We start from the raw sequence: 21,403 nt of genomic DNA, 5'->3' as shown, positions 1-21,403 counted from the left end.
GAACTCGGGTGTCGGAGGCGTCCCGGGACGTTCTCTCTAGGTGTAGGCATTTTTGCACCCGGGTGGTTGTATGAGAACCGTGGAGTGAATTTTTGTGAGAATGATTTTTGCCCTTTTTTAAATATAGCGATAGGCAGGCAGGTAGTTTACTTCTGGTGTGATTGAGTTTAGTTTATAAGTAGGCAGGGCCAGAGCAAGCTTTCATGTTTCTCTTCGTATTCTCCTCTAATACGTGAGAAGCTTGTATCTGGGGTTGGGAAACCAAAAATCAAGAGAAAAGATGAAAATGCAATTTAATTAATTTATCAATTAATTAATTTAGCATTCTCTCTTGATTTTTTCAAGGCCAAGCCTTATTAGTTTGTAAGTCGTAGTCGTGGTACTAGACCCGATTACAAAAATGAAGTATTAAAGTGAAAGTGCAGTGAAGTGAAGTGAAATTAAAAAGTGTTTTGTGCTTGGACATTTGCAAAAATTGTGCAGGTATGCGAGTAGCGATTCAAGGGATCGTTGCTCGTTTACGTGTTACGTTTTTACAAATGTCTGAGCAAACGTAAAATTTTCGCGAGTGATTTTTGTGAGGCTATTGCCGAAGAAAGAAGAGGCTATATGCTGAAGAGCCCCGGCAAAATTTGCCCAGAAGAGGGGAACTACTAATGGCTCTCCATCTTCGGATGGACAGTCATTCTGTCACTATGCTCGCTAATTTGTTTTTTCATTTTTTGTGTTTTTCCTTGAACGGTATGAATAATACCGTCCAGGACGTATTGAACTCGACATTTTACGAGTTCAATACCCAGCTCGTTGAATGGTGAACTCGCGATTTTATTTCCCCTATTTCTTTTTCGTTTATTGCTTTATTGAAATTAATTATTCTTTTCTTATTGATTTGCACATCAATTATATTTCATGTTCTTATTTTAATTATGTTCTATTTATTTAAAACATAATTACCATTACAATCTCAGAGTATATTTTCTGTTGTCGGCATTTTTCATTTCAATTGTAATCGAAATTATGATGTTAATTATATTTTCTATTTCAGCATTTTATTGTTGAATTGTTATTTTGTTAATTTTTACAGAAATTATGATGTTAATTATATTTTCTATTTCAGCATTTTATTGTTGAATTGTTATTTTGTTAATTTTTACAGAAATTATGATGTTAATTATATTTTCTATTTCAGCATTTTATTGTTGAATTGTTATTTTGTTAATTTTTACAGAAATTATGATGTTAATTATATTTTCTATTTCAGCATTTTATTGTTGAATTGTTATTTTCTCAATTGTTTCTGATATTAGGATGTTAATTCTATTTTCTATTTTAAGATTGTGTTGTTTAAATTTTTATTTTATGTTGTCTGTTTTGAATGGCTTCACGTTATTGTATATCTAATCCTAATAATTATGTTTCCCGTTACAGCATTTTATTGTTAAATTATTATTATTTTCTCAATTGTTTCTGATATTAGGATATTAATTTTATTTTCTATTTCAAGATTGTATTGCTTAAATTTTTACTTTATGTTGTCTGTTTTGAATGGTTTCACGTTCTTATGATTTTAGGGTGGGTCACTAACGTAGCCACCTCCACGTGGTGTGACCTGGTAATTGATATCGTTTTCTAAAGATAACTTTTAGAAAGCGATATCAAGCTAAGAGCTACTATAAAAAGATTTATATATTTTTAAATTGGGAAACAATAGTTTAAATTCAGAAAAGTATTTTCGGGATTGCAATATTACCATATAGAAAGTATAACTATAATAATTTTATAGTTCCTGAAAAAGGAACTTGTATGATTTTTGACTAATTACAAATGACTAATTACCTCCCTTTTTTCGAAGTCGGTTATAAATAAAATAAAAAGAAAATCACAGAATATGGAATTTAGAAAGAACGAAGTTGTTTGATACGCAATGGTAGAAAGAAATCAACCCTGGCGAAGATATTTCAAGCAGAGACGTTGTACATTGGAAAGGCCATGACTTTATCCTCCTCATGGTGAGACCTGGGCAATCGTTATTATTTGATGACTAATTAATAACTATATCATTATTTCTATGGTACATTTATTAATTATGCAGCAAATAATACGAGCGAAATGGCTGCGAAATTTATGCTTTTTTCTTCTATTTAATCTCTGTTATATATTTTTCAGGAACTATACCTTTCAGATTCTGAAGTATATCACATTGCAACTACAATTTTACGGAAAGAAAATTAATAATATTGAATGCATGGTCAGTATTGTTTAATTATGTACTTATACATATAGCTATCGTAGCATACACGTGTCATTTAGGTGTATGCGAAAGGAAAGAAACAATTGAGGTGGCGCTTAAATCAGTTTCTGTTCGGCCTAATTTTCGATGAAACATTGACTGTTTTACCGACGCGGAATTTGAAGTTCAGCTTCCATGCTACCATCACCAAAAGGAATCTTGGGGTGTCTGGGACCCCCTAAATTATGACCCCTCGAAAACAAAAGCATGTCCAGTCTTCTACATCTATAGTCACTGGTAACAGTAAGCAACAAATAATAATGTCGATGATGGAAGGTTCACTTAGCAAATGGACAAATGTTGTTAACGGGTGGCAATATCGTTGGTTTGTTTTGGACGACAATGCTGGGCTTTTGTCGTATTACACGGTAGTGTTTTACAGATATTACAATCGTTGTATTTGATATTCATTTGCGATGTATCCTTAATAGGTTACACCCTGTTTCCTTTAAAAAAGTTTAATTAATTTCTATTGTAGTTAATAACTATAATTCAACATACATTTTTCATGATATTCATAACTGGTTTAATTCTAAGTTATTTTTTATACATTATCTATGTTTCTTAAAAATATCTTGCACATCTGTCATAGTCAGCTGATTCCTAAATTTTAAGGCATTCAGTTCTATTTAAAGAAAACATTTATCAGTTTTATATAACAAGTATAAACTGTATTTTAAAGAAGGATACATCAGCTATATCTTTATTGTCAGTACTTAGAATCTATTTCTAATACATACTTATATTTTATTATGTAAGATACATTAACATTGAAATAACATTTTAATTTTGTTTCAATTATATTTTAGAGTAAAGAGAAAATGATGAGAGGAGCACGTAGAGGATGTGTTCGTTTAAGAGGTGCTATTATAGGCATTGATGATGAAGATGATAGTACATTTACAATTACTACATCATCATATAAAGATGACCCAAAAACATTTCATTTTCAAACAAGAAATGCAGAAGAAAGAGAACGATGGATTCGTGCTTTAGAAGATACTATACTAAGACATTCACATGCTGTATGGTTATTTATTTATAAGATTTCTTTTATGTTTGTGTAACAATTATAAAACAATATTCATACCATTATTTTAGAGATGGGATCCTAAAAAATCTCCTCCAAAACAAGACTTTGATCGTAAAGTTGCAGAAGCAGATGCATATCTACAATTATTAATAGATCAAATAAAATTAATTGAAACAAAACAAAGAAATGTTGCAGCAGAAGATGAAGAAAAGCAGCAGAAATATGGAGCAATTTTAACACAAGCAAATGCAATGCTTAATTCTGTTAAACATACAATTGTGCAGTTACAAATTGCAAAGGTACAAATATGCTAGTTAGTTATTATATTCACTGAAGTGTTCATAATAAGTATGATACTTTTAGAACACAGCTATACCTGTCAATGGAATATATAGGGGTCCAACAGATCCAATACATGTTTCATCTCCTCTATCTCATAGTAAGTGTTTAAATGTACAAATATAAAATAATTATAAAATATACTCCTAATAGGAAGATTCTAACATGATAAGCTTTAGTTGCTGCTAGAGAACCAGAGGCAGCTGTACAAACTGGAATTGAATTAGGTTCTGAATGTATAGAACCAAGAATACCTATATTGTCCAATGGTAATTTGTTTGTTACTATTTATGTATACTAAGTTAGACATGAATATAAAATATACAAGTATTAAAATATATTTAAGAAGAACAAATTTGACGAAGAAAACGAAATAAGGTACACGTTGATGTTATTTTTTATTTGTAAAGCTGTTGTAGATAGGGATCTTCCTGTACCACAGTTTTCTTATTCATCTTCGGACGAAGATGAGGATTATTATGATGCAGCAGATGAAATAGCTCCTCCTTCTGTAGTACAAAATCATATCGCTGTGTGAGTATTTATCAAAGGTCATAAGACTTAGGATGCAAAAATTGATAATGATTGATTAATTTAGTAGAAGACGAGATAGTGAACGCCCGCAATCACATACGGATGTTACTTCAAACGAAAATCGAAAACAACCACCATTACCTCCTATAAAAGGCGATGGATCAGTCGATTACGATGGTAAGTAAGTTCAGAATTTATAACTATTATTTTATTTAATAAATAGAAAATGGTATTTCCTTTGAAATTATTTTTATTTGAAATATGTCCTTACACGTAGTAGATGTTTGTACTTAAAATTAAGTAAAAAATAAAAAGAAAAAAGAAGAAACAAAATTGGGAATCCAAATGAAATATTAGTATTGTATATGTAATTATTCAAATAACTTAAAAAAATACGGTAAAACACATAAAAAAATACTTTTACTACTTTATTCATTATCTGCATTACATGTAATTACATTGAAAAAGAGAAGATACTTAAAAATAAAACGTAACTTTAGATAAATATGACTATATAAAATAATTAAATATAAACATTGAAAGTTTGTAATACATAATATACATATATTCGTGATGATCGATAATACAGATTTGTACTAGTCGACTTTATCCACAACTACATTTATTGATTTTAAAGAGTACCCCGCATAACACGTGAATTATATCGTGTCATCCTAACATTGCCGTAAAGTATTCGTTAAATTTGTATTTAAAATCAACCGTGAATGTTTGATAGTATGTCAAATTTAGAAAAAGGAAAGTTCAGCCAAATTCTGGTATTATTTTCCTTTCTGAGAATTTCATTTCTTAGAAAAAGACATTTATGTTGTGTATAGCTTGACCTATTACTATGAGAATATTTAGGAATGGATATTAGTTGGTATTTTACAAAAAAACAATATGCTGGGTGCAGATTCAAACAGTAAGTCTTTTAATTACAACACAGTGCTTCTAACACATATTGTAAATTTAGAGAAATTTTCTTGTTGAGAGTAGGAAATTTTCAGATTTTCAAGCATTTAAATACATCAATTTGTTGACAGCTATTAGTAATTTAAAGTAGATATATGCTTGAAAATAATATAAAATGATATTCTATGTTACAGCCCTTTATGAAGAGGAAAGCGAAACAGAAAGTTAGTGATTTATATATTAATAATTTTGTAAATTATTGCAATGTAGTTAAAAGATAAATGTATTAATTATGTGTTACTTTTTAGTGGATTCTATGGAATCTCATGGATCTGTTGTCACTCATCTTTTATCCCAAGTAAAAATTGGTATGGATTTAACAAAAGTTGCATTGCCTACATTTATTTTGGAGCGCAGATCACTGCTTGAAATGTATGCAGATTACTTTACTCATCCAGACCAGTTTGTAAGGTATATTTTATGAAACAAATAATAGTTAAAAATTACTGAGTTTATAGAAAAATTTTACTGTATTATAATATATGTTTTAGAATAGCAGATATGCCCTCTCCCAAAGATAGAATGGTGCAAGTAGTTCGATGGTATTTATGTAGTTTTCATGCGGGTCGAAAATCAGGAGTAGCAAAAAAACCATATAATCCAATATTAGGTGAAATTTTTCGATGTCATTGGGATATTCCTAATGATAATGTAGATAGTTCAATTGAATCAAAATTAGTTAACGAGGGTCCTGTGCCTTGGTGTAAAGAGAATCAACTTTCATTCATTGCTGAACAGGTCTCTCATCATCCTCCTAGTAAGTTTTTATTTATCAAAATACTGCATAGCAAGTTTTTTGAATAAAATAATATAATTTCTATTACAGTAAGTGCATTTTATGCTGAACATTATACAAAAAAAATTAGTTTTGGAGCACATGTTTGGACAAAGAGTAAATTCCTTGGTCTGAGTATAGGAGTACACAATGTTGGAAAGGGTTGGGTAAATGTCTTAGAACATGGTGAAGAATATGTATTAACTTTTCCAAATGGTTATGGTAGATCTATCCTCACTGTACCTTGGATAGAATTAGGAGGAACAGCAACTATACATTGTACACAAACTGGCTACCATGCTACTGTAGAATTCATAACTAAACCTTTTTATGGGGGTAAACGTAATCGAATCACATGTCAAATTACTCAACCAGGAGACAAAAAACCATTCCTTGTTATAAACGGAGAATGGAGTGGAGCTATGGAAGCAAAGTGGGCTGATGGAGTAAGTGTAAAAAATATCGATACATCGAATACTGTATCTGTAATATTTATCATAATTATTATTGGCAATTTTATTTGTTCAGAGGACTGAAATATTTGCGGATGTTAAAGAACTTCATACGCAAAGAAAATTAGTAAAGACAGTCTGTGAACAAGAAGAACATGAATCGCGAAAAGTTTGGCGCGATGTAACCGTAGGATTAAAAATTAACGATATGGAAACAGCAACTGCAGCTAAGTGTACAATTGAACAGAAACAACGAGACGAAGCACGTATAAGAAAAGAAAATAATACTAATTGGCAAACGAAGGTAAATTTTTTTAAGTTCTCTACTTTTTTGTTTTTCTGTAATAATTTACATATAATGTCTTGTTTAATTTAATAGCTGTTCAAAGAAACCAAAGATGGCAGCTGGGTTTACATAAAACCTCTTGCAGACAGATTACATTCTTGTTCGAGCCAAGTGAGTGCAATATAAATTTATAAAATATTTTGTCGAAATTTTATGTATTGCACAGTAGAAATTTAAGGCCTAATACATATGATCTACAACATATATTACATATATATATATATATCATTTTTAAGTCTAATGACTCTGTGCTATGGAAACAAAAATGTTATATCACAGGTTTCTTTAAAAAATTTTTTTACTTAAACCTGGTTAAGTACAATAGAAAACATTAAAATGGCATACAATATTAACATTTTATTCAAAAGTATACAAGTATTTTGATAGCAGGCAAATTATTTTTTTAACATATTGCCTACTGATAGCTACTATATTCAACAAGAAAAGAATTCCAATAGTATTGTGCCATGTATTATATGTAGACGTTAATCTACTAGCTTATGTATTATTAAGGTAAATATACAAATATAAAAATAATAGTCTTGACACTAAATTCTTTGCTATCAAATAAAAAATAAGTTTAATTTTAAATTAGTTACATTAAATGTAGAGTATATTTTTTGATGTGTTTAATTTTGTCCATTAGTACAGTAAATGTTTTCAAATACTTTTATTGAACAACACAGTACTGTTATAATATTTATTTAATTCTAAGTGAAATTCTTACCTAGTACATACACAATTTAACAATTCATTCCATAGTTATTATGAATTGTAGTTATATTTGTTTTAAAAAATTAATTCATTTTAGAATGATAACCTTTGAAATAATTTATTCAGCAAACAAAAGAATTGTATCCATCATTGTAAAAATAATATAGGATATGTACATTACATATATGTACATAACTATATTTTCTTAACTTGTATTAGATATAAACAAATTGCATTTAAACAATGTAAATAGTTATAAATACTTTCCAGAATGTTTTTGTATACATTTTTTCATATCTATTAATTTTTTGTTTTAATAAAAAGTATTACATTTTAATGAGATTAATTAAATTGAATATTTAATATGTTTACACGAATATTATTAAAAAAGCAATTTATAATTCTTGATTTAAATTTTATTGGAATATACGATAATAATTATTCGATATTGTAAAATATTCCTGTTCAGTAAAAGATGTAACATACTAACAAACATGTAAATTTCTGATAAAATAAAATTTATTTGTGCATCTAAATATATACACACCTTCAATTTAAATTACAATTATGATGTCATTTCTATTTCTATATACATAAAATATTTATATCAGAATTATAAAAGTAAAAACAATTATCTATAGCTTGAAAATATAAAAAATAAAATAAAATTTCATTTATGGTTCTCTAAACAAATGTGTCCAACATAAAAATCAGCAGCAGTTCTATGAGGCTGTGGAAATCGTTTTGTTGATGATAATAAGTGCTCTAAACCTGCTTTTATTACTAAATATCCTACTTCACAAAATGTTTTATTTACAAAATCAATGGTACTTTTACTGATTTCATACTTGTATAACACTTTGACAACAGATGTGTTTTGCAAGGTTACAACATTAGTTTCTGATACTGCTTTAGGCTCAGTTAATAAATTTAAATGCCAATCCATTGGTTTCAGAATAAGGGAATAAATGTTTTTCCCAACAAAGGACTGTAAAATTATTTCCTCACCAAACATACCAGTCATTGTAGTTTTAATAGCTATTAAAAAATCAATAAAAGGATCTGTAGCAAAAGATTTGTTAATCTTAAAATCACACAGCAAATTGTAATCTATAGAGCAACTCCATAATTTAAATGAAGTGTCTGTACAAGTTTGTCCTACATGCTGTAAACACCTGTTACAAAGAATAGTGTTTCCCTCTATTTTTAAATTGTTATTGAATAAATTTGTATGAATGATAAAAAAAACTGATCCATAAAAAATATCAGATTCTGATGGTATCAAATTTGGACTAACAGTAATATGATTATGTTTACAACAAAACCATTCATTTAAATCATAATTCATATCTGGTATCGGCAATATTCTTTTAACAAATAGTTGCTTAGAAAGAACATTTTTACAGCATGCACATATTATATTGCAATTCTGTTCCTTGAGTAATTTTAAATCTGTCGAGTTTCTTAAAATATTAATGTTTGGTACTAAATTAGTAACTATTCCTGTTTGAAAACACCCAAAAGCAGAATCAGATTTTATTTGTGCTCGAAAACAGATCCAATTATTTGTTACATTTAATGCTGATAATGAATTTGGTATTAATTTTATAAATTTTGTTAAGCATTTTATTGTACTGTTTTCTATTGTTATCTCTATACTTTCTTCCAAAAGCTTTATTCTAATTTTCATTAAATTTATTTCCTTTTGTAAACAAATAAATGTATTACATATTTGAAGCCTCGGTCTTAATTCCAATATTATAGTTTTTATCATAGTCGAAAATAAAAATTTTTAAACCTATTATTTTTTAATTATGTAAGTAAAATTGATTTTCCTTTCTTTTTAATATTTATTTTTCAGGTCCTTCAAAAAGAAAATTGATAAACAAATCATATCATGATAGATCTATAACATAAATTTTAGATTGCATTATTAATTATTCATATTTATAATCAACACAATTTAGCATTAAAGTAATCTTACCTTCAAAACTGTAGATTTATTATACAAATAAATAAAACATTTGACCCAAGTTAAACAAGTTTTCCATGTATTTTTCTTATCCCATCACAAATTTATTTTGTATGTTACATATTTATATAACTCATATTTCTCCTATATTACCCATGAGTATTCCTAAGAAATTGTTTTCAATGAATTAATAATAGAATATCATATAATTATATAAAATGTTACTTCAATAAATATTTACATTGAGCAAAGTTTGAAATCGAACATTGCTTTAAACTTTATCAGTTAAAATGTATTTAAATATGTACATAAATACAATTTATTACGGCTGCAGTTTATGATTGGTTATATTAAATACTTGTACGCTAAAATCTTTTAAAAAAACAAACATACAGTTATAATTCATATTATAATTGAATCGTTTTCACTTAATAAAACGCGTCCTAAATAACCTACATGAAGCTAGCCGGAAGGAATAATAAAATATGATTATTTTTAATTTCTCTTAGTGTATTTCGTTTGTAAATTGTTTGCGATTGATTGTGAGTCTGTTTTTAACGTTTGTGACAAATTAGTTCTTTTCTAATTAGCAATTTTATTTCAATTATGATGTGAGCCGAAACTTTTAAGTAATTTTTTATAATAAACAGATTTTGTGAAAACTGATAACTGTAATTGATTGGAAATCGTTTATGATTTACAAATATATGAAAAAAATAATAATTTCTTAATTCATTACAAGTTTGTTTTATAATAAATAATTGTAGTGCGCATGCGCTACAGATCCGGTCGTACCCATCACTACCTCGAACAAGTGAGTTTCACGATTTATTCGTTTTTAGGTCATATATTTCGCTAGATCCGGTCGTACCCATCACTATTCCGAACAAGTGAGTTTCACGATTTGTTCGTTTTTAGGTCATATATTTCGCTAGATCCGGTCGTACCCATCACTATTCCGAACAAGTGAGTTTCACGATTTGTTCGTTTTTAGGTCTTATATTTCGCTATTTGCTTCGGGGTCCCTGATACCCCGGCGGCATCATATCGGTATGGAGGGTCACCGGTACCGCGGGGTCTGAGATACCCCGAATGCCATAGTGTCGGTAGGCAAAGAGTGTCGTCGGTGCATAGGGGTCCCTGGCACCCCGGATGCCAAAATGTCGGTATGCAAACAGTGTCACCGGTGCTCCGGGGTTCCTGACACCCCAGGATGATATCATGTCGGTATGCAGAGATAGTCCCTGGTGCTTCGTGGTCCTTGGCACCCCGGATGCCAAAATGTCGGTATGCAAACAGTGTCGCTGGGTTCTGGGTTCCTGAGAACCCCAAGACTGTACCCGGGGTGCCTGAGAACCCCAAAATTGTCACCCGGGTTCCTGAGAACCCCAAATGGCAACGGGGGTTCTCAGGACTCCTGGGATGATAACCGGGGTCCTTGGCACCCCAAGAGGACACTAGGGGTCCCTGACACCCCAGATACAATATTGTCGGTAGGCATGTAGAATCATTGGTATTTTGGGGTTCCTGACACCCCAAGATGATATGTCGGTATGCAGGGACAGTCACTCGTGCTTCGGGGTCCCTGGCACCCCAGATGCTATATTATTAGTAGGCAAAGATACTCACCGACGTTTAGGGGTCCTTAATACCCCAATATGATATCAGGTTGGTACGCAGAGGGCGTCATTGGCGTAACGGAGTCCCTAACACCCCTGGATAATATCAGGTCCGTATGAAGAGGGCCCAACCAGTATAATTTTTTTCCAGTGTTTATTTAATTTACGTCATTTAAGGCCATGGCCATCTCAGTATCCCTTAAATCCCTACATTCTTATCATTCCTACATTCTTTCCATCCCTACATTCTTTTTATCCCGACACTTTTTTCATCCCTACACTCTTTTCTTCCCTACATTCTTTTCACCCCTACACCCTTTTCATCCCTACATTGTTTTCATATCCCCACATCCCTTATATCCGTACATTCCATACACCACTTCATCCCTGACATCCCTACATCCTTTTCATTCTACATTCCTTTCATCCGTCATTCCTTACATCTCTGTATCCCTCTATAATAAATATATTACAAAGACTGCTTCGAGTAAAGGTAAGTAACGGTAAGTAAAGGTAAGTAAAGGTAAGTAAAGGTAAGTAAAGGTAAGGTAAGTAAAGGTAAGTTAGTTTCTTTTTTCCCCACCAGAGGGCGCTGATTCGACATCGAAATTTTAGTTCACATTTTTGCCGCCAGAGGGTAAAAAATTGAGCAAGCTTTAGTTCCTTTTTCCAAAACCAGATGGCGCTGATTCAACATCGAAATTTTAGTTCACATTTTTGCCGCCAGAGGGCCAAAAATTGAGCAAGCTTTAGTTCCTTTTTCCAAAACCAGATGGCGCTGATTCGACATCGAAATTTTAGTTCACATTTTTGCCGCCAGAGGGTCAAAAATTGAGCAAGCTTTAGTTCCTTTTTCCCAAAACCAGATGGCGCTGATTCGACATCGAAATTTTAGTTCACATTTTTGCCGCCAGAGGGCCAAAAATTGAGCAAGCTTTAGTTCCTTTTTCCAAAACCAGGTGGCGCTGATTCGACATCGAAACTTTAGTTCGCATTTATGCCGCTAGGGGGCGCTGTTTTTCGAAATTTTCGCGAAATTCTCGAATTCTTTGTAATATATTTAATATAAGAGATACAGAGATGTAAGGAACGTAGGGATAAAAGGAATGTAGGATGAAAAGAATGCTGTGATGTCAAGAATGTGGTGATGTAAGGGATGAAGCGATGTAAGGGATGAAGTGATGTAAGGAATGTAGAGATCTAAGGGATGTAGGGATGAGAAGAGTGTGGTGATATAAGGGATGTAGGGATGAAAAGAGTGTGGAGATATAAGGGATGTAGGGATGAAAAGAGTGTAGGGATGAGCAGAGTGTAGATATATAAGGGATGTAGGGATGAAAGTCGTGTAGGGATGAGAAGAGTGTAGGGATGAAAAGAATGTTGGGTTGGAAAGAATATAGGGATGAAAAGAATGTAGGGATGGAAAGAATGGAGGGATGATAAGAATGTAGGGATTTAAGGGATACTGTGATGGCCTTGGCCTATAATGAGGGATAAAGTTATATAAATAACTGGAAAAAGTAAAATAAATTGGATTCTCGGCTTAGACCCAGAAGAGGGATATAAGCATAAATGTTATTCCCCTTCGATGATCTTATTTAACAAGTAAAAAGAAATAAATCATGTAAATTAAATAAACTCTGGAAAAAAATTATACTGGTTGGGCCCTCTTCATACGCACCTGATATTATTCAGTGGTGTTAGATACCCCGATACGCCAGTGGAGCCCTCTGCGTACCGACTGATATCATATTGGGGTATTAAGGACCCCTAAACGCAGGTGACTACTATGCATACCAATGATATAGCATCCGGGGTGCCAGGGACCCCAAAGCACCAATGACTATCTCTGCATACCGACATATCATCTTGGGGTGTCTGGAACCCCGAAGCACCAGCGACACTGTTTGCATACCGACATGTTGGCATCCGGGGTTTCAGGGACCCCCGAAGCACCGATTACACACTTTGCTTACCGACACTACGGCATTCGGAGTATCTGGGACCCCGTGGTACCGGTGATCCTCCATACCGATATTATGCCACCGGGGTATCAGGGACCCCGAAGGAAAGAGCGAAATATAAGACCTAAAAACGAACAAATCGTGAAACTCACTTGTTCGAGGTAGTGATGGGTACCGTGCGTGTCTATTGTGCATCAGGTCTTATTGGTCTTATGCAGCCTCTCCAAACTGTATATTAACCTATGGACGAAACAATCATTTTATAGGAAAGGATAATCCAATACTAATTGGGAGGTGAAAGTTGTAATTAAAATTTAACATCCAAACATGGTTATTACATCTAGAGTTTTACCTCGTAAAATATTGCAAAATCTTAATTTTGTTAAAGTATTAGGTATGTTTTATTGTTTTTTAACAAATACCGCTTATATATTATTTTGTAGATCATATGTAAGTGTATATATATTTTCCCTGATAATAAATAATATAATTTATTTAAATACTACTGTATTATTTTTAGGTAAAGATGTAAAACCTTTCTCAGCTATGGCACAAACAAAACATGAAACAGAACATGAAAATGATGATTCTAAAAAACAAATTAATCAAGAATCACTAGATCCAACAACTCTTACAAATTATAGATTTATTTATCCAGAATTCTTACCAACTACAAATCCTCTTCATCGTAATAGCATAGCAGAGAAATTAGAGCGTATGGACATGTTAGCTAGAAGAGCTGTATTAGGTATTCCTGAATTTTATGTTGGCTCTATATTAGCAGTCAATTATTCTGAGCCTCATGCAACTGGAAAGGTGAACAGATTTGTTGGTATATGCATTTTAAGAGAAGGTGCTGGCTTACGTGCTTCATTTATTTTAAGAAATGTTATAAATGGAGAAGGTGTGGAAGTACGTTACATGTTGTATGATCCTGCTATTCAAAAAATTGATTGTTTGAGGTAAATACGAGTTTATTACATTTGAATAGAATTTAGCCTAAATGAAACATATATATATATATCAAATAAAATATTTGTGTTGTTATATTTGCAGGTTAGAAAAAAGATTGGATAATGAATTACTTTACCTCCGAGATGCACCACCAGAGTATAGTACATTTCCACTTGACATGGAAACAGAAATAACTCCTGAAGGACCTGTTCCAGTGAATGACATTAAAGTTCCACTCAAACCACAACCATGGTTGGAAAAGTGGGAACGTAAAGATTTAAAGGGTCTTAAAGATGTGGTTGTTAATGAAAGACGTCAAAAGAAGGCAAAAGCTGCTGCTAAACCATGGGAGAAATATGATTTAATGAAAATTTATAGGTAAATTTTAACAATATAAGTATAAAAGCTATTTTAAAGCACATGTATTTAAACACATATTTTGAATACTTTATTAGGGAGACCATTCCAGAAGAAGAACAAATTGAAATATTCTCAGATGTACACACAGAACTTCGTCAACTGGAAGTGAAAAAGGATATATTAAAACGTCAGCGTGTACTACATAGACCAAAGAAAAATGTATAAATTTAATTTTGAGTTATATATATTTCTAAGTTATATAATTTCCCAGTTATATATGCTGTGTACGTTAAGAAATTACTTTAAGTTTTCCTTAAATAACTTCTACAGACTGTAAAAACATAAATAACTTAGATATTTAATTTACAAGTATATAATAATAGTTTCACTATAAATAGAATTACATTTAAATATATTTCTTATTACATTAACATTGATTTGTTTTATGCAACAGATACAGTTAAAAAATCTCGTTTTATTAGGAAGTGAAAAATATACAATAGATATTATAAAATTTTCATGACTACATCATTTTTCAAACATTCTTATTTGATGTATAAGAGAACAATTATTTTTTGTATATTAAGTTGTCCAAATTAACAGAGAGAAGATATAAATACTTGAATATGAAATTAACTAGTTAATAATGCCACATTAATTTCTTTAACCATTTTAATGCGATATAACATTTTTATAAGGTGTTCTTTAGCCAGTGGAGATGTTGAATACCATACTGGGCTATCTGGTACACAACTTCTTTCAGGGAGTAAATAGAACACATCATTTCGAGTTTTAACACTTTCGGGACTAAAAATCCATAGAAATGTTTTAGTTTCACTATATTATATGGATTTTTATAAATATCTAATTGTTTTAAATAGATAAACTTACCATTTGGATAAATAGAATTCATATAATTTGACTGGACACCTTAATGGATTTTCTTCATTTTCTTGTTGTTCATATACCTTCTTCTTGCGTGAATTACCTTCTAAAAATATTCGAAGTTTATTATTTTGTAATGATTTAAGAATATAAATTACTCGATACCAACCCAATGCTGATTGTGGTGGATAAAAACGAAGGAGAACATTTCTAGAACCTGGAACCTTTCCTGTTGTTGCAGCCGGTTGGGCGGCAGGATTACGTTTCCAATGTTTCATAATATGAGAAAATGATAACTGCATATGCTCTTCTACTGTCTACAACATTTTTTTCCATTTCGTAATTTTGCATTTTTTCTTTTTATGTACAAATGTTAATACTAAACTGAAATCAAAATGATTCACACGTACCACAAGATTAAAATGTTTAGTGTTAAAAAACATTAAAGTACTTAAAAGTACATGAGGAGAATGAGCACCTAATTGTTTGCATTCCCATAAATGTTCTTCTTCAACTCGTGTAACAATATATTCTATAAAGAACAAGCACTTTACTGTAATAACCTTTCTAAATCGATTTAAGAAATAAAATTAACTTACGTGCGTCGTTGTAGAGAACAGAAAATTTTTTTGCAACTTCATTCAAACAATCTGTAAATTTTTCGTAGTACGAATCCGTGAAAATGTTATCTATTCTATTATTCTCAAATAAATACTGTTGTATTCCTGTAATATAAAATTATAATGAATTGACGAATTGACGAAATTCATTGACGCCCTTACCTAAACAAAGATAATATATCGTGTCAGGCGCATACTCTGCTCCATTTGGTTTTCTAACTTCTTTTACAAAAAGACACAATGAATAATTTAACTCGTCCGCGGTGAGTTGTAAAAGATCTGTTTTAAATAATTTCATCTTTCTCATTGGGGTACTTTGTTTTTCTAGTTCAGCATTTTTTGTAACTACCTATTTTGAATGAGAACTGATTTTTAATATTTTTTTTTTCACCTTGAGTATAAAATTATAATATGCATGAATTACCCATTGTCTCCACGCATTTACTCCAAAAGTATATTTTAATGCCATGTTTGCATCTGGTTTTTCTATGGGTTCTATAATACGTGGTTGAGGCGGAGGTTGTGCTTCGGGAGGTGGCATCAAAGGTATATCATTTGCTCCAGATACACGCCTTCCTCGTTTATTTGGGGTAGATCGCGGCTTATATGGAACCATTCGTTTTCTTCCGCGGGAAGAAATAATCAGTCGCTCCGACTGAACTGAATATTAGACAAATATTTTCAATCATTACAGAATTTTTAAGCTTATATGATACAGTATAAATTTGTTGTTACCATCATTTTCCATAGCTGCATCAGTCTGCGTTGGTGTTTGTGTAGCAGTAATTGTGTTTGGAGTTAAAGCAGCTTCTAAATCAACTGCTGGTTCATCTAATTCACCAGTTGCCATTTTTAAAGCCATTTGTAACATATCATCACCGAACGTATTACTGGAATCAACTCCTTCTGGGCTAAAACCTCCACTGTGCGAATTATCACGATCACCATTATCTTCATCCCTGTAAAAAGAAGTAAACAGAAAAGAAAAAGAAAAAAGGAGAATTTTTTTAAACAATTGTTAGTTATAAATTTGATAGTTACCTATCATCCGCAGAATCGGAATCACTTTCGTTAGTTTTTTTTTCTGTTGCAACCATCTCTGCCATCATAAGAAGCTCAGCTTCGAAAGGATCAGCTGGTATCTTTTCTTGTATTCTTTTAATATCTTTAAATATTCCCTTAGCACTATTTCTTGTTGTAGGTATAAAAATAGGAACAGGGATTGGTAAGGGAAAAGGCATCGGGACCGGGAAAGGCATACTAAACATGTGTACTGGATATGGAACATAAATTGGAACCGGTATCGGTACAACCGCTTGCTGAATCCCATCCGTTTGCGTAGCTTTTGTACAAGGACGTGGACGTACTGAAACTCCTTTAGTGTGTACCACAGGCTTACACTGTGTTGTTTTATTGTGAATTTGAATCGGACTTGGCGGTCTTGTTATAATGTGTTGTTTATAAATAACTTGAGGCGTTTGAGTTTGATTGATAGTAACCGAAGGTACCACCATACTATTTACATTATTTTGTTGAGTTGTTGGACTAGATTGTCCATTTCCTATTGCAGCTAAACTTGTAACAGAGGAAATTACTGGCATGTTTTTTTTATTTTGCATATCGTTAGTTTTTTGACTGTTAGAACTCGTGTTTCTCTGTGGTAACGTTCTTTTAGGCATACCGGTGGGTACAGGATCATCACCTGCCGGTATAGTAATAGGGGATTTAGTGTACTGAGCTTGAAAATTCATTACACAATGGTAAGAACAAAAATTCCGTATCGTTGCATCTGACATGGTTAAATGATACTGAGCTTGTGAATATTCTCTACAAAAGTCACAATTTATTCGCTTCGCCGAAACTGCATTGATAGAAACCTGTATATAATTAAGAATAAATTAATTTAATCTTAATATTACTTCATATCAATAAAATGTGAACATTCTGTACCTGATATAGCGTTAAACAGTTTAAACTGCACATCATCATCACCTGACCTGTTTTCAATTCTTTCTTGATCATGTCAAAATTATATTTTTTTACTTTGCACCAATTACATGGAACGATTTTTCTATTCGTAATAATAAATATGTTCAAACAAGTTTTAGAACAGAACATATGAGCTTCATTTTCATAAAATACAACAGAACTTTTTTTGTTAGGTAATTCAAAAAACTTTTTGCATGTAGAACATTGGTCAGGATCAACTTTTTTGACAAACTTGAATGCTGCAAAACATGGTTCACTGCAAATAGCTACCGGCTCGGATCTATCTATTTGAACCTCGCAATGTACGACTTTTTCCTGTTAAAAAAAATACTATAATGTAAATAATGTTCACTTTATGTTACAAATACAAATAGAAGTATAAATATAAATAATGAAGATGATTTCTTACTTCTTCACAAACACTGCAACATTTTTTTTCCAGAACTGGAGGTTCAACAGAGCTCATTTTTGAATACTTTTCCATGCATTCTTGAGTACAGAAATCTTTAAATTGTCCTCTATCGCCAACTGGTGCGAGAAAACCTTCTGTGCTAGAACTTATATCTTTTTGACAAAAACTACATACTTTTAGTCCTTTCTTGAATTCTTCTAAACATGTTGAACAACAAAACTGCCTAACATCATACCCAAATCGTACGCAATATTTGCCTAAACTTACTGCTTGTACTGAACCATTACAATTTCTACAATAACTACCATATTTCGTTTGAAATTTGCCTAGACATTCCTCATTACAGAATTCCATTGTTTCCCAGGAAAGATTACGTTCATCGTTAGATTCAACAATTAGTAAACAGTTTGCACAACGTTTCTCTCTTTTAGAATTAACTCCATCACTGGGTATATCCATAGCTCTATTATTAGCTGCTTTGAATAATGCTTTACAAGATTTTGAACATACATTGTAGGTATCAAAACCAATTTTTACTTTAATCTTACACGATCTTTCTTCGTTGCATTGTTTACAAATTTCTTTAGTTGTGATTTCTTCAATTTCAGAATTTTTCGACTCTTCGTCAATATTAATAACATCTGCATTTGAAGCTGTAACCTTAGTATGTGAATCTTTTTCTTTTTGTATCTTTTCTTCTGTATCTTTTGCATTATTTTCATTTACAATATTTGATTCTTTTAAATTTTGTTGTAAGCCTTTGTTTATATCAATTTGTGATTCACTATTTTGACCGCTTCGTTTATCTTCATTAAGCTCATGACTACCTTCATGTAAAGATTCTGTATTATTAGAGTTTGACTTTTCTTTTTGGCCAGGAATTATTACTTTCATACTATCTGGAATAATACACAATTCGTCATCTTGTCCCGGTAAGACTTCCGATTGTTCTTCTGTGTCCATCGGTGTTATTTCATCAAGAATTTTCTTTGTTTTATCATTACATTCTTTAGTTGAACCTGCAACTTCTACGCTTACATTTTCATTTTGTTCTACCTCAACTGCACTTTCGTTCCGATTTTTATCAGCATTTTTTACTGTATCTGAAGTATCTTTATCTTTATCTTCCTTATTATCCTTCTTATTATTACTAAAACTGTTTTCTTTGCTATTTACAATATCTTGCAGATTATCTGTTTGACTACATAATTTAGAAAATTCTACATCAGTTACATTAAGATCATCTGTGTCCATTGGTTCAACATTTTCCGCAGCAAGATTATCTCCTCCAAAAGGATCTTCAGCATCCATGGATTGATTTTCAATTTGTACATCTCCATGCTTTTCTTGGGAAAATTGTACAAACTCTGTATTTTCTGGTTCAATAGTATTTTTCTTTGTCTCAATCCTATCACAATCTTCTAATATTTCATCTGAATCAGTCTTTTTAGTATTTAAATTATCGTTATTACCTTCTGACACATTATCGTTAACTTCTTTTTCTGAGTTTAAATTACTTGCATCATCTACACTGACAACTTTTAAAATTTTATTTGCCATTTCCTCTGGTGTATCCTTTAACTGAATTTCTGCACATTCTGTGGTATTTGTATTACCTGACAAACTGTCTGTATTAACTTTTAATGTGATGGATGCCACTGATGTTATTTCTCTACTTTCTTCCTGTGAAACAGTTTTTGTAGTACTTTCAGCCAAAGTTGGTGACTGTGTATCATTACAATCTGTATCTGTTATATTACTTTCTTGGACAGTTAATGGATTCACTTGTGAATTACCTTCTTTTGAAATATTTTCTTGACAAGACACAACATTTGACACTTCTGCATTTTCTGAACTTTTGTCAGACTTTTTTTTATGCTTTTCATCTGATTCATTAATTACTTTTTCATTCATTTCATTTTCATCCACAGTTTCTTTATTTGCATTAAGAACCGACGATCCTTGCTGTACTTCATCTATACTAGTATTTATGTCATTACTACGATCAATTGAACTTTCATTTTCTTTCTCATCGTCTATGTGTGAAACCTTCTGAGTTTGATCACTTGATAATTCTATATCAATTTCAGAATCCATGCTTACTTATGTCAATAAATATCTGAAATACATTTAAATGTTATCAAATACATGAAAGTAAGAAATGCTAAAAAGTTACAATTAAAATATACCTAAGTATCCAAAATGTATTTCACATGCACAAATTTTCATAAAGCATGAAAACAGATAATTACAGATAATCAATTGTGTACATACATGGATAAATATCTTATTCATCTGACATACATAACTTGTACAAATTCATTTTAAATACTATAAACAAACATCAACAAAACAAGCATTAAGAAATTAAATTTCAAAACATAAATTAATTACAGTTAAAAAAAGAATACAAAGAAACAAAGGTGAACAAGCAAATATTTCCCCAAAATAATTGACATTAAATTTTTCCCCTCGACGTAATAAACTAACACATGAAAAAATTGAGGTTATTATAAAAAGTGGCTTTGCTTCGCCATGTTGTATTTTATACTTGTGATTTAATCGACTGTGACAGTAACGGCAAAACATAAATAAGAGCAAAAAAAACATTACATTCTAATTTTTTATCAATTAACACTATCTCATAAATGAATAAAACATAATCAATGTAGCTTACTACTTTCAACTAAGATATTATATGCAAAATTTTAAAGTTTTAGATCGGCTGAAAACACTAAACTGTATTTGAAAACATAGAACGCCTTTAGAATTTTAGATACTGAAAAATGAGTATCACCTTTTAGTTTCAATGTTAAATAGCACTTTGTCTCTCAATATTTACTTAAAAATATAAATCCATACTCATTGTCGAAATACAATAGCTGTGGCGGTAATCCGTCTACACTACCAACATATGATCGTAATCTTATTTGGATCAAACCAAATGAAGCCGCGTTTTCATAATTATATTATCAGTACTCTTTTGTTTTTTTTTTTGTTTCGAATACATGGCAAAAGTACGTTAAAATAAATTTAAATAATCGTAGCAATATGAGTAATTTAACAATAATATTTACCACATCATATAGCGACTTCTTCGTGATACATTAAAGAAAAAAGGAAGATACTTTTATGTTTTTATAATACAAATATTACAGAATCAGAAATTTGTA

General features: G+C 31.2%; 4 protein-coding genes across 14 annotated transcripts; 2 read left to right on the top strand and 2 right to left on the bottom strand.

Annotated features, from left to right (window-relative positions):
* The first annotated feature begins 1,577 nt into the window (after positions 1-1,577).
* LOC117608305 (oxysterol-binding protein-related protein 9) lies at positions 1,578-7,484 on the top strand. Of its 6 annotated transcripts, none has more exons than XM_034333203.2 (14): positions 1,578-2,009; positions 2,167-2,248; positions 3,100-3,315; positions 3,392-3,622; positions 3,687-3,762; positions 3,836-3,931; positions 4,073-4,196; positions 4,261-4,373; positions 5,303-5,332; positions 5,417-5,579; positions 5,660-5,925; positions 5,995-6,389; positions 6,472-6,699; positions 6,775-7,484. In XM_034333203.2, the coding sequence occupies exons 1-14, from the start codon at positions 1,990-1,992 to the stop codon at positions 6,865-6,867; spliced, it is 2,133 nt and encodes a 710-aa protein (XP_034189094.2). In that variant the 5' UTR covers positions 1,578-1,989; the 3' UTR covers positions 6,868-7,484. The 6 variants fall into 6 exon arrangements, with proteins under 6 accessions (XP_034189094.2, XP_034189091.1, XP_034189093.1 ...); XM_034333200.2 differs by lacking the exon at positions 1,578-2,009 and adding an exon at positions 2,311-2,658 and having other exon boundaries at positions 2,182-2,248; positions 4,264-4,373; positions 6,775-7,483; XM_034333202.2 differs by lacking the exon at positions 1,578-2,009 and adding an exon at positions 2,311-2,658 and having other exon boundaries at positions 2,183-2,248; positions 3,842-3,931; positions 4,264-4,373; positions 6,775-7,482.
* A 502-nt stretch (positions 7,485-7,986) lies between these two features.
* Positions 7,987-14,237, bottom strand: LOC117608174 (E3 ubiquitin-protein ligase E3D). Of its 4 annotated transcripts, XM_034332867.2 has the most exons (5): positions 14,101-14,234; positions 13,163-13,250; positions 9,669-9,799; positions 9,440-9,592; positions 7,987-9,361 (listed from the first exon to the last, which is right to left on the bottom strand). In XM_034332867.2, exon 5 carries the CDS (start codon positions 9,227-9,229, stop codon positions 8,126-8,128), a length of 1,104 nt encoding a protein of 367 aa, XP_034188758.2. In that variant the 5' UTR covers positions 9,230-9,361; positions 9,440-9,592; positions 9,669-9,799; positions 13,163-13,250; positions 14,101-14,234; the 3' UTR covers positions 7,987-8,125. The 4 variants fall into 4 exon arrangements, with proteins under 4 accessions (XP_034188758.2, XP_034188759.2, XP_076548482.1 ...); XM_034332868.2 differs by lacking the exons at positions 13,163-13,250; positions 14,101-14,234 and adding an exon at positions 9,884-10,463; XM_076692367.1 differs by lacking the exons at positions 9,669-9,799; positions 13,163-13,250 and having other exon boundaries at positions 14,101-14,237.
* Positions 13,266-15,936, top strand: mRpL19 (mitochondrial ribosomal protein L19). The gene is made up of 4 exons (XM_034332869.2): positions 13,266-13,404; positions 13,531-13,972; positions 14,067-14,342; positions 14,420-15,936. The coding sequence occupies exons 1-4, from the start codon at positions 13,338-13,340 to the stop codon at positions 14,547-14,549; spliced, it is 915 nt and encodes a 304-aa protein (XP_034188760.1). The 5' UTR covers positions 13,266-13,337; the 3' UTR covers positions 14,550-15,936.
* On the bottom strand, positions 14,780-21,188 carry woc (zinc finger protein without children). 3 transcript variants are annotated; one of them, XM_034332862.2, is made up of 12 exons: positions 21,028-21,188; positions 18,228-20,349; positions 17,780-18,133; positions 16,871-17,706; positions 16,565-16,788; positions 16,254-16,489; positions 15,992-16,178; positions 15,809-15,934; positions 15,620-15,741; positions 15,379-15,526; positions 15,216-15,315; positions 14,780-15,131 (listed from the first exon to the last, which is right to left on the bottom strand). In XM_034332862.2, exons 2-12 carry the CDS (start codon positions 20,325-20,327, stop codon positions 14,957-14,959), a joined length of 4,608 nt encoding a protein of 1,535 aa, XP_034188753.2. In that variant the 5' UTR covers positions 20,328-20,349; positions 21,028-21,188; the 3' UTR covers positions 14,780-14,956. The 3 variants fall into 3 exon arrangements, with proteins under 3 accessions (XP_034188753.2, XP_034188755.2, XP_034188754.2); XM_034332864.2 differs by lacking the exon at positions 21,028-21,188 and adding an exon at positions 20,505-20,850; XM_034332863.2 differs by lacking the exon at positions 21,028-21,188 and adding an exon at positions 20,420-20,567.
* Between the last annotated feature and the right edge of the window lie 215 nt (positions 21,189-21,403).

Source organism: Osmia lignaria, chromosome 15, assembly GCF_051020975.1.
Source record: "Osmia lignaria lignaria isolate PbOS001 chromosome 15, iyOsmLign1, whole genome shotgun sequence".
NCBI lineage: Eukaryota > Metazoa > Arthropoda > Insecta > Hymenoptera > Megachilidae > Osmia > Osmia lignaria.
Note: the sequence above shows the minus strand (reverse complement) of the source record. Positions and strands in the feature narration are given on the sequence as shown.